At 34.9% G+C, this 12602-nt stretch overlaps 1 protein-coding gene across 7 annotated transcripts in view; it reads left to right on the top strand.

Annotated features, from left to right (window-relative positions):
- The window catches only part of ADGRL3 (adhesion G protein-coupled receptor L3), a 697726-nt gene that overhangs the window by 680404 nt on the left and 4720 nt on the right, over positions 1 to 12602 (top strand). The window contains exon 23 of one of the 7 annotated variants that reach the window (XM_087827196.1): positions 9112 to 9240. The exons of the other annotated variants lie outside the window; for them this stretch is intronic. Coding sequence (XP_087683322.1) covers positions 9112 to 9240 — 129 coding nt within the window. The remainder of the gene's footprint in view (positions 1 to 9111; positions 9241 to 12602) is intronic. 7 annotated transcript variants of the gene reach the window in all.

Below are 12602 nucleotides of genomic sequence, written 5' to 3'. Positions count from 1 at the left end.
TGCCAAAAATGTCAGCCTGACAATACCAAGTCCTAGCTAGAATTTGAGAAATATATACTGTTCACCGAAGTGTGAATTGGTACAAACATATTTGGCAGCATTTTGAAAATATGTTGTAAATTGAAAATGTGGACAACATATTACCCAGTGATTTGTCTTTTAAGTATTTATTATAGAAAATGTATGTGTCTGGACAAGAAGACATTTATAAAGAAAGTTAGTGCAAAACAAAGGGGAAACAGACTAGGTAATTTCTAGGGTTCACAGCTTTAAAGCTCTGAATTTATGTATTAAAATAGAGGCAACACCTCTGTATTCAGAATATTTCTTTCTTATTGAACTAACAGCAACCCAATCTGTAATCTGGAGAATACATGTCATTGGAATCCATATTAATAGATTCCCAGTGACTGAATTAGCTATTAAAAGAAGCTAAAGTATCTCGGAACCATTTGAAAAAATTTAATAGGCTGGTTGATTAAATTTTAATAGCAAACTTGTTGGCTATTAAAAGTACACAGTGTGATAAATCAAGATGTCAGCTCTTCAATTTATGACTTTAGAAAAAAAATGATGAAAGAGTTCTTAGCTTTCAAGAAAATATTTCTTCCCTGACACTGTAATTTCATTCATTGTTTGAATACAAAGAGTAAAAAAATATAAAATTATGGTTTCTGTGGATTTTAAAGTTACTTTATTTAACTTTCAAGAATAGCATGTAGATTCTGTTAGTTTTATATTATAAACGACTCAGTCTTGATTTACATGGCTGTCTCTGTTTTATAAAACAGCCCTTTGAAATTGAGCTAACCATTGCTTGCACTGTCTTCCCGTAGATCATGAGTTGATACTGTTTTGTAACATAGAAAAGCAAAACATAGTAAACAACATACTTAAAATAGACAGTGCCTGCCAGATCAGTTCTTCATAGTTCTAGAAGCCTTTTGTATATATTTACATTTATTTTTATTTGTGTCATGTAAATTAATACATGAATAGAAAAATTAAATAAACATTACAGAAAAGCAAATGAAAAAGTAATGCGTTCCTCAAAGGTTCCTTATAAAATTTTGTTGAAGCATATTTTGGGGAGAGAATGCTAAAGATCATTGACTTGTTTAGACTGCCAGAAGCATGAGACATTGGAAACGGTAGATATCTCTAGACCTGTGTTTCTTCATATGTGACATGGTTGTGGTAGACAGATTATGTTACAACCTCACTCAGCTCTAAGCTCTAAGTTCTAGCCTTTCTCTATAATGATTTTTTGCAATTGGTTAGAAGATACTGAACTCTGTGAAAAGGAAATAAAAGCCACAGCACCATTTCGCCAGGAAGAAGCGCAGGCGTTTGTGCCTGCCCAGCTGAGCACACCAACACAGACCTAAAGCATTTTATATACAATTGTAATGGTTTCACGATGTCATAGACACCATTTCCTAGTAAAGTATCCCTCGCCTTCCACTGAAGTTAGCATTCTAGTTCTACAGAAAATACTAGAGTATCATTAGTGAAACTATACAAGGTGGGGCAAAAGTAAGTTTACTGTTGTTCATATGAAAAGTAATACAATAAATAATACAGGAATAAACTCTGTGTTTCATGTGTTCACAACTGTTAACCTACTTTTGCCCCACCCAGTATTTACTTGCACAAAATGAAGTCTCCGTTATAGGCCAAAATTAAGATGTGAAGACAAAGGCAGGGGCATTATTCAATAGTAACTCTGCTTTATCTATAACTGATTTATGTATATCAGTTTATGTACATAATGGAGATGACTTCATAAGAGAAAAATGTCAAATCAAGGGAAAGAGAACCATGAGGGAATGGGATGGAGGTTGATGTATATTAAGGAAGAAAGAACCGTCTGGTTTAAAGTGTCTTGTTGAGAAAAAACACAACATATACCATCCTATATATTTATAAATCACAAGAATTTTAAAATTGGAGCATATTGATATGTGACTGCTAAAGAATGGATGTATTGATTTGGCTCATTAGATCACCACGGTCTGGAAATATGAAATTTTGCCCATTCAATATAATCAAATAAGAATGTAAGTACTTTTTTTTTTTTTAAATGAAGTGTGAGGGACAGAGCACAATGACAGTTCAAGTTATTTTAAGAGCTTTTCATACACCTTTGTTAGCCTGTGTTCAGGAAGAAGCGTTGTTTGAATTATGTTTCTGAGTGATAGAGTACAGATTCAAGTGGGATCCCACTGTCATCTTTTTCAGATCTGTTCTTTATGTCATAATCTCGAAGCACAGGGATCTGACTTGGGTTCTTTGTCAGTCTTCAATTTTATGTACCACACTGAACTGGCCTAGACAGAGCCTCCCAGTGTCAAAACACCTCTTTTTATTTTCATGCAAAAAGACATATCACAGTTTTGTGGTAAAAATATACACTCAAAAATAGTATAGTCATTTCATTCAAATTTCACTAATTCAAAAACATTTACATCAGCCTCTATCTTCAGGTACAAATAAAAGAAAAAAGAAAAAGACTCCCCCTGGCCAGGTGGCTCTGTTGGTCGGAGCATCGACCTCTACACCAAAAAGTTGCGGGTTCCATCCCCAGTCAGGGCAGATACCTAGGTTTTGGGTTTGATCCAGTTCCGGCATGTAAGGGAGGCAACGGATTGATGTTTCTGCCCCACATCAAGCTTTCTCTCTCCCTCTCTCTCCCCCTCTCTCTCTGTTTCTCTCTCTCTCTCTCTGATGTTTCTCTCTCTGTTTCTATCTCTGTTTTGCTTGCTCTCTGTTTCTCTCTCTCTGTTTCTATCTCTGTTTCTCTCTGTTTCTCTCTCTCTCTCTGTTTCTCTCTCTCTGATGTTTCTCTCTCTCCCTTCCCTTTCTCAAAAAAAAAAAAAAACCAATAAAGAGATCCTTGGGTGAGGATTAAAAGAGAATAAAAAAGTCTCTTCTTAAAATGACTATGATTTTACACTTCATCTTTTTCCGTAGCTCTAGGGGTCCAACTTCCAGGTAATTGTCAGAAAAAACGTTCTTAAGTTTTTCGTATGGACTAGGAAAATCCCACTTGCTTTGTATTACACTTTCACCAGGAAGAAAAGGCTTTGTGGTCGGCCTTTTGTTGACAGTTTTGTTGGTGCTTCACATATAATGAAATTCCGTGTTAATTCCTTTCCCATGGCTTTATTAGAGAGCTGACTCTGTTTCTGACAGCACATAAGCAGGTATGAGTGGACTGTAGCCAGGATTTAGTGAGTCGGATAATTAAGGACGCCTATTTTTACATAGCCACTTTGAGCTTTCAGCTTTTTGCCCAATTTGAGCTTTTTGAGTCCTGTGTTTTTTTCCCACCTATTTATTATCTACAATTAGTATTGAGTGTTTATTTCTGCTTTAAAAGTTTCGGTGTTATACTATGTGGCATAATTAAAGCTACAAGGAAATAAATCACATTAGGAATTGCATAATTGACACTCCTAAAAAATTTACTCAAATTATAAAACCACTCATAGTTGATAAAATGACTTTGTTTTAGTTTTATATTTTCTCGATGCCAGAGATTTCACATAGGTTTTTTCATTAATTAAGAAAATATTTATTGAGCTCTAGGAACTATTCTAGACACTTAGAATAGAACAATGAAAAAACCCTGTTTTCCTGGGACTCCCTGTTTTCCTGGGGCTTCCATTTCCAGTGAAATTAGCACATAAACCTTCTTTTCATATATGTAGTGCTGTAACTTTCTCCCTCCCCACCCCCAGCAGCAACTTAGGTATTTGTGTCTTCAAACTGTCTAACCAGTAAGCTTAACTTTGCAGCTGAAAAACAGTGACAGATGGTCTGTAAACACTGATCTTCTTGGAAGTCTTCAGCAATTTCACAGCTATTAGAAGGGAAGTTTACAAATCAGAAGTTGGTTGGAGGGAAGGGGAATAGACAGCATCGACAGAACCTTGGAACACTGCCTCAGAATTCAGAGACCTGAGTAAATTGGGGAAACAACCAGAAACAAACAGAATAGACTTCGGCAGACAAGCGAATTGCAGTGCAGCTCTAGAGAAAAGACCAAAGTAACTGCACGGAAAAGGCAGAGGAAGACAGGTTCTGTTCAAGTTTGGGGTAAAAGATCTGGGCGTTGGCAACAAGCTGTTGGTTTTTTGTTTTGGTTTTGTTTTTGCAACACAGTGCGTGCCACCTTTCAAGGTATAATTGAAATACCTAAATATGAGTGGGGAGTGTAGGAATCATGTGGTAGTAACTCCTAGGAAAACTGTACATGTTTTGGATGTTGACAGGAAGAGTGACATCTTTAGGTCACTGCAAGCCCTGAGTGTCCATGAAAAGCACGAAAGTGCATTGACTTCATTCACCTTTGCCAGGCGAATCAAATGAGGGATAATTAATTGGTTGGTTACTCCAACATGTCCCTCTTTCTTTTGTACTAGCAAACCCATAGAGCTCATGGGTAACTTAATACTCCTTGTAAAACATTAATCATCAAATTTCATATTCCACTTTGGATTTCCTGTTACTGAGCCCTCACTTGAAATATAACTCTCCATTTTCAGGACTGAAGTTAGTTTCAGTGACATTAATTGCATTGGTTTCAAATGGTGCATGAGTTATAAAAGTGAGTGATAATAAAAAGGCAATTTAAAGTATGATTCTTTTCCTATCTGAAAAAGGTCCTCAATACCAAGGATAAAATGGAAAATGTTTCTAAAGTTTTTAATTATTTTTTGTAAGTTTATATGTGGTTTTAGATTTAACAGAACAGCAAGTGGCTCTCCAATTATGATTGTATGTCACTCATTATGGCTGTAGATAATTAACTGATTCTGGATTGCACCCAATTTGTGGAAGCACCCTACCAAAGCCAGCAAGTTGACATTGAATATCATCCCATTTAGCCAACATTGTGTCATAGCACAGTTGTATGCCAGTAGCATTTCTACTACGGTTGTTGGCCTTCCCACATTACCAGGAATTGATCATAAATAAAATGAACTTTAAAACTCAGTCTTTGTCCTGGCCGGGTGGCTCAGTTGTTTGGAGTGTCTTCCCATACACCAAAAGGTCACAGGTTCGATTTCCAGTCAGGGCACATAGCCAGGTTGTGGGTTCAATCCCAGGTCAGGGCACCGAGAGAGGCAACTGATTGATGTTTATTTCTCACATGGATGTTTCTCTCTCTCCCTTCCTCTCTCTAAAATTATATCCTCTGGTAAGGATTAAAAAAAACTAAAAAAAAAATCTCAATCTTCCTACAATTCTACAAAATAGGAAGATCACTTGTATAGTTTCACTAATGATCACTTGAATAAAACATCTTCACATAATTTGTGGAGAAAATAACAGTCCTTCTACATTAATAGTTTTACAGATAAAAGTACTTTATATCCAAAAAAAAATTTTTTTTAAATTGGAAAAATCTGAAAATGAACTGCATGCTACGAAAGATACAACCAGATGAATTATCTATAAAGATTTTGATAGCTTCACTATAATTTTATTATGGAACTCTATTTTGGTATGATTACAGTTTTTTTGTTGTTCTTATATTCTTAGATTTTTATAAACTGCACAGATAAACAAAAACCAAAATAATGAGTCACCAACTTCTTGCTTATGTTTGATTCATCCCAACTCAATGGTTTCCTTATTCTAAAGCACAGATTATCTTCTCTTTTAGAGTGTTTATCCTTTTATTTATTTTTATTCTCTTTATTTTTATTGAGGTATAATTGACATACAACATTATATTAGTTTCAGGAGTGCAAAATAATGATTCGGTATTTGTCTGTTTTCAAAATGATTACCCCGATGAGTCATACATAGTTACAAAACTTTTTTTCTTGTAATGAGAACACTTAAGCAGAGCACCTTGCTATACATTAGTATAGAAAATATATATATAACAAATATATATATAAAACAAATGAATATTTTATTTTATACGCTGTGTGAAGCAAGAGAAATAGTAGCATGCAATTTTTGTAGCCTACTGTTTGTTTTCCAATTAGTTCAATTTAAATACTGTGTGGCAATGAAGGGACATGTGTAGCAATGGAGATATGAATCACAGCCATAAAGATTTTACCCCTTATTTGATTTGTGATGGAGTGTAAAGAGTATGGACAATTTTATATTTTTAAGGTTTTTACCCTAGTTCAATATATTAAGTTGCTTACATCTTTCATTTTCTATTTAAGTGCTTATTTGGAGTAATTTTAGAAAGTAATTATTTCTATTAGAAGACTAACTTTCCTTTTCACTTGAAAAATAGGCTAGAATAATAAATATGTAATAGCAGGTATAACCTACATGTAATTTGCTTTTTAAAAATATTTTGCAGACCAAATCCTATCTCTTAACAATCTGAAATTTGTGTCACATCAACAATATACATGTTTAAGGTTTACAATATTCCATTCCATATCTGAAAAGCACTATAGCCAACTCTTTAATATTTTCTTATTAATTTTTCATGTATTTAATTTATTAATGGAAATACTATCCTGATATACATATTATATGATAAATTGACATTCTGTCTTTACACTGTGTAAAAACATATATATATATATACACACACACACACACATATATATGTTATACAACTTCAGCAAATAGTCATCAAGTACTTAGTGAAAGATTCAATGCTAGTTCTGTGCTCATTCTTGGCAGTATGTGTAAGATGCAAACACATGCTTATTTCTTGAAAGAACTGAAACTTTCCATCTCTAGAGATCTGACAAGCTATACTGCCCTTTAAATCAAGAGATATTCACTACCCAATGTTGACATTAAAATATTTGTTATATGACTGAGACTTTACCATATGGCAAAGAGCTATAATTTTTAAAAAGTTAAAATTCCCGGGACAAATTTTTCCTTCTCATTTTTTAACATTTTCTACAAGTGACTAAATGTTGTTTATTCATTCAACATCAATTACTTTTTATTTTCAGATCATTGTGGAGTCACTTGCAGTTATATGAAATACAGAAGTCATCTACCTTTTACCAGGTTTCCCTCAATAAATATCTTGTAAAACTATACTACAGTATCACAGCCAGGGTATTGACATTAATATAATCCACCAAGCTGACTCAGATTTCTTCAATAGTTCTTAATTTAATTGTATTTGTGTGTGTGTTCTATGCAATTCTATCACAAGAGTAGGTTCTTGTCTACGCCACCACAATCAATGTCCAGAGTAGTTCCACCTGGATCTACGTGAAGACGCCTCAGGTTGCTCTCTTATGACCTTATGCACTTACCGCCCCTTCCATCTCTAACCCTGTGCAATCAGTCAGTTCCCTATTTCTTGAATTTTGTCATTTCAAGAATGTTAGTATATAACTGGACCACACAGTATATAATAACCTTTAGGAGTATCTTTTTTACTCAGTACCTTTCTCTACAGATTCATCCAGGTTATTATGTGCATCATTTGTTCCTTCCTATTGCTAAGTAGTGCTTCAGGGTTTGCATGCATCACAGATTGTTTAACCCTTCGCCAGTTGAAGGACATCTTGGCTGTTTCCCATTAGGGCCTATGACAAATAAATCTGCCATGAGCATCCATATGCAGGTTCTGTGTAACCATGAATTTCCGTTTCTCTGGGATAAAAGTCCCAGGGTACAACTGGGGAGCTATTACGGTAATGGTACTTTCAGTTTTATAAGAATCTGCCAAACTGTTTTCCAGAGTAGCTGTACTGTTTTACATTCGCACCAGCAAAATGAGTGATCATTTTTCTTCATCCTTTCCAGCGTTCGATATTGTCGCCATTTTTATTTTCAGTATGTGGTGACACCTCATTGTGATTTTAATCCGTTTTTCCATAATGGCTAATAGCAGTACTTCCCTTAGCTCCTTTGCCATCTTGATACCCTCGACCATGAAATGTGTTGATGCCTTTGGCCCATTTCTAACTGAAATGATTCTGTGTGTGTGTGTGTGTGTTTTGTTTGTTGGTTTTTTTATTGTTGACTTTTGAAAGTTTTTTCTGTGTTCCAGATACTAGCTCTTTGTTGGACTGCAAACATTTGTAAATTTTTTTGGCAGATATTTTCTCATCTATGGATTATATTTTCATTCTTTAATATGTGTGTATATTTAAATTAGCACATACTAGAGTGCTGAGCCTATCCTATACAGCTTGTGCTTTCCTTTCCTCGGTCGTTTTTTCTTTCTTCATCATCTCCCATGCATACACGTTCTGCCTATCATTTCCATACATCCCTAATTATATTTAATAAAACTGCTCCTCTGATTTTTTGATTTTTTTGTTAAATGGCTTTGGAGGGTGGGAGGTTGCAACTCATACTGATGGTATATTAGAAACTAAGTACATCTGTTCACAAGAGATGAAAAAATCTAACTTTGTTACTTCACTCTGCCAGAGTCCAAACAACCAGTTGGAAAATGGAAAATAGAATATGTATATTGCTTGATACCATGGAGTTAATATTTTATTTAAAATAATACCCATATTACCATTTTATCAGATTTGTCAGTTCACCTAATTAGTATGCTTACAATGGTGTACTAATAAGAGTGAATATATTTTATTTTATTTCAACTTAAATAATGGCTCCTCCTAAAACTTTAAGAAATGTAAAATTCTTCTGTTGTGTCAACAGCTGCTCTCCAAATGAGTGTTTTAAATGTTGCCTTTTATTCTCTTTTACTTTCATTGAAAACAACCCAATGGTTTCTGTGAATGAGGGGTATTTTTTTAAGTTTAGCTTCTCTTTCTTTGTTTTCAACTCTTGTTTTGTGTTTTGTTTGTATAAAAGACTGTATTTTGCTTTTTTTTTTAGTTTTTATTTTTAGCAAGCATGGGAATATACTCTTGCTTATTCTTTGGAAAAGAGAACACCCTAAATGTGGCTTAATCAACATTGTAAATCATTTTATTTCTTTCCCATTGACTTGGATATGTGCATTGTTGGAAACATGTGTGCTTTATTGGCATATATTTTTTAGCCTAATTAGCTGCCTGCCTGTAATCAGGACTATATCAACTGTTGTCATTCTAAATGTTTCCTTTCTTTTTTTCAAACACATTTGCCTGATTGACCTGTTTTTTTCTCTGTCTTTCTATGGGGCTGCTCCAGGAGCCATGGCTAATCATCTTATAAGCAATGCTCTGCTTCGTCCGCATGGTACTAACAATCCCTATAATACATTGCTTGGGGAACCGGCGGTCTGTAACAACCCTTCTGTCAGCATGTACAACGCACAAGGTGTGCTGGAGTTTATCTTAATTTTCTCAAGTGAGAGTCCCATTTTCTGTAGCTTTTATGGCCACGTTCTATTTTTCTTTCCTTCCTCCTGCCTTTTCTTTCTTTTGGAAGCAGACACACAGATTCCTTTCACCTTCTACCGCTCTTGGTGCTTTTATTTTCCATTTTCCTTAGGTTTTCCATAATGAGAAATGGATTCCTTCCTTCTGATAAACAAATGCTTGATTCATCAATATGTGTTTGTTTCTTTGTAATGTTATAAAATGTATTGTGGCTTGTCAGTACTTTTCTTGTTGATTTCTATAATGAATATCCATGTATTTATTTTGAGAAACAAGATATTTACCTAAGGTAAGTAAGATAAAGGAATGCTTGACCCACTAGTCTTAATGTTATAAGATTAAGTAATCGTACACTGTTATACCATGGAGCACACTCTAAGCACAAAGCGTCAGGACTGATGAAAGCATTTGTATCAGCTCCAGGGAAAATTACACTGAACTAAAACATGGAGGAAAGAGCAGTGAACTGAACAGCAGCAGATCAGGTCCTACCCTAGCTTTCTAGTGCCCATGTGAGCTGGTTCAGGACGGTTACAAAATCCTTTTTCTACTATGTCTACATGTTAAAAACAAGGCTTTTGAATTTGGTTCCTCTCCATCCTCTGGCTTTAAATGACATAAAATTTAATTGTGCCCTGGCCGGCATCATCCTGTGCAACAAAAGGTTGGCAGTTCAGCTCCCGGTCAGGGTACGGAGGCAGCTGATCGATGTTCTGCTCTCACATCGATGCTGCTTTAGCTCTCTCCCTCTCCCTTCCACTCTCTTTAAAAATTAATTTTAAAATATTTTTTAAAAATTTGTTTATCAAACAAATAAGCATAAATCTCTTTAAACCACTTATAATATTGAAGATAAGACATTAAAAATATCCATATCATATGTAAAGAGACCACGGGGAGAAAAAATTCAAATAAAAGTTTTATTTAAAAAAATTCTAGTCAGTGATCTACTTATTTAAATTATATTTGAAAGAAAATTCACTGTAACACAGACTTTCAAAATTCCTTCAAGTTGGATGTGACAGATTCACAGTGTTTTTATTTTTTCAGGCAATTTTGAATAAAATTAGTCTTATCCTCTGTGAGAACCATTGTGGGAGTTTTTTGTTTGTTTTCCTTCTCAGTCAGAGGTAGAAGATTGGGAGCATGAGTGCCTAAAATTTAGTGTGAATGCCCATTGGAGAAAAGTATGTTTCAGCATGGCCACTGCGTGTCTAAAGCCATCTGAGCTTCCCAGGTGACACCTTGCCAACTAAAAAGGATGATTTTAAGTTATTTCTAAATACCGAAGTCATTAATTCAGAAGTGACTTCAAGAATACAGTCAAATTGTTTGTCAATAGGATAAAGTAATTAAGCAAACTTTACATTGTATTAGCTTTCTTAAGGCCCACACATCTAAGAATAGAGTTTTAGAATCAAAGGAAGGAACAGAGCTCATTGGGTCCTCTTTGTGACACTGCTGACATTCTGTCCATCTGTGCTAATGTATTTTCTCTAACATGACCCTTCCCAGCTCAGGATTTCATATATAATTGACCCTTGTACGTCAGGGGTTGGGAGTGCCCAACCCCCATGCAGTAAAAAATGTGCATGTAACTTTTGATTTCCCGAAAACCAATAGCCTACTGTTGACTAGAAGCATTAGCAATTACATAAACAGCTTAACTTTTAATTCATATGTTATATGTATTATATGCTGTCATCTTACAATAAAGTTAGAGAAAAGAAAATGTTATTAAGAAAATCATAAGGAGCCCTAGCCAGTTTGGCTCAGTGGTTAGAGCATTGGCCTGTGGACTGAAGGGTCCCTGGTTCAATTCTGGCCAAGGGCACATACCTCCGTTGCTGCCAGGCCTTGGTTGGGGCACAAGCAGGAGGCAGCCACTTGATGTGTCTCTCTCACATTGATGTTTCTCTCTCTCTCCCTTCTACTGTCTTTGAAAAAAGCAATGAAAAAATATCCTCGGGTGAAGATTTTAAAATATAAAATTAAATTTAAAAACTAATAAAAGAAAATCCTAAGGAAGAGAAAATACATTTACAATACTTATTGGGAAAAAATCCACATATAAGTGGACCCATGCAACTCAAACCCATGTCGTTCAAGGGTCAACTGCATTCAACTGTTGAAACACTCCATTTGTTGTATCTATTTTTTCCTTCCACTGAGCTGAAATTTGCCTCTGGCCGTGACGCTTAGATTCGCCCTCTAGAGCAAAGAGCAAAGCATTCTGCTCTCTGTGGCAGTCCTTTAAATACCTGAAAGCAGCTAGCCTGTCTTCTTTTAGTCTTCTATTTCCCTGGTACAGAAAGTAACCTCAGTGCCATCAACATGAGAGAGTGTCTAGGTCCTTCTTCTTGGTCACCCCCCCCCCCCCCAATTTTCTCTCATTTGTCAATTCCCTATTTCATTGTAGCGCGCTCAATCAAGTATACTTTGCCCAGTGCACCAGAGGTGGTTTGGCAGAACAGTTTAGCAGACCTTAAAAGGCCTTTTCCTAATTCAATATCTGCCTTCTTGCCTTATTTTATTTTTATTGGTATCCTAAATTAGGATATTTTTCTAAGGATGAAACACTTCTATAAACACTATCAAATTGAAATTCTCATGATGCAAAAGGTAAAATAATGACATAAATTTAAAACTTATTTCTATGGAATCTATTACTGGATATTGCTAGTAAGATTATCAATAAATACACAAAGGATTCTTCTGAATGGATTAATCGTTTATGCCAGGAAGTTAAATAAATTCTACTGAATTTTCTTAATAAGATAGCAAATAATTTTATTAATGTTTTTCAGAGTCAAAAGTGGAACTGTTCAGCTATTTGATGTTTAAATATTTTTAAGATGTTAATAAACTATGGTAGTGCTTAAAATAACTTTTTACCACTGACCCAAAATAAATCTTGGTGATTGTCATATTGCTACTAATCTTATGCTTTCAGATGAATGCACTTATATTCTTACTGGCAAGGTGAAATCTTACATGAAATATAGGTGTCTCGGTATGTACTGGAGTGGTTTATGTTGCATTACCACTTAGCTCTGTTCTATGGGTCCTGGATTCAGTTGCACCAATGCTATCCAAGCAAAGAAGCATTCAGATTTAAAGTATCCATTTTTGTTTATAATGCCTTCATTTAAAATATGTAAAGATGTGTTTATACTGTTACTGAAGCCTACTGAGCTAAGAATAAAAATGAATAATATCTTTTTATTTATTGGATTTAGATTGTCTGTGTAAATATTTAAAATTTCATGGGTAGTATTTCTAGACCACTATCTTGTCAAT

This window comes from Miniopterus natalensis, chromosome 1, assembly GCF_054644295.1.
Source record: "Miniopterus natalensis isolate mMinNat1 chromosome 1, mMinNat1.hap1, whole genome shotgun sequence".
In the NCBI taxonomy this organism is placed as follows: domain Eukaryota; kingdom Metazoa; phylum Chordata; class Mammalia; order Chiroptera; family Miniopteridae; genus Miniopterus; species Miniopterus natalensis.
Note: the sequence above shows the minus strand (reverse complement) of the source record. Positions and strands in the feature narration are given on the sequence as shown.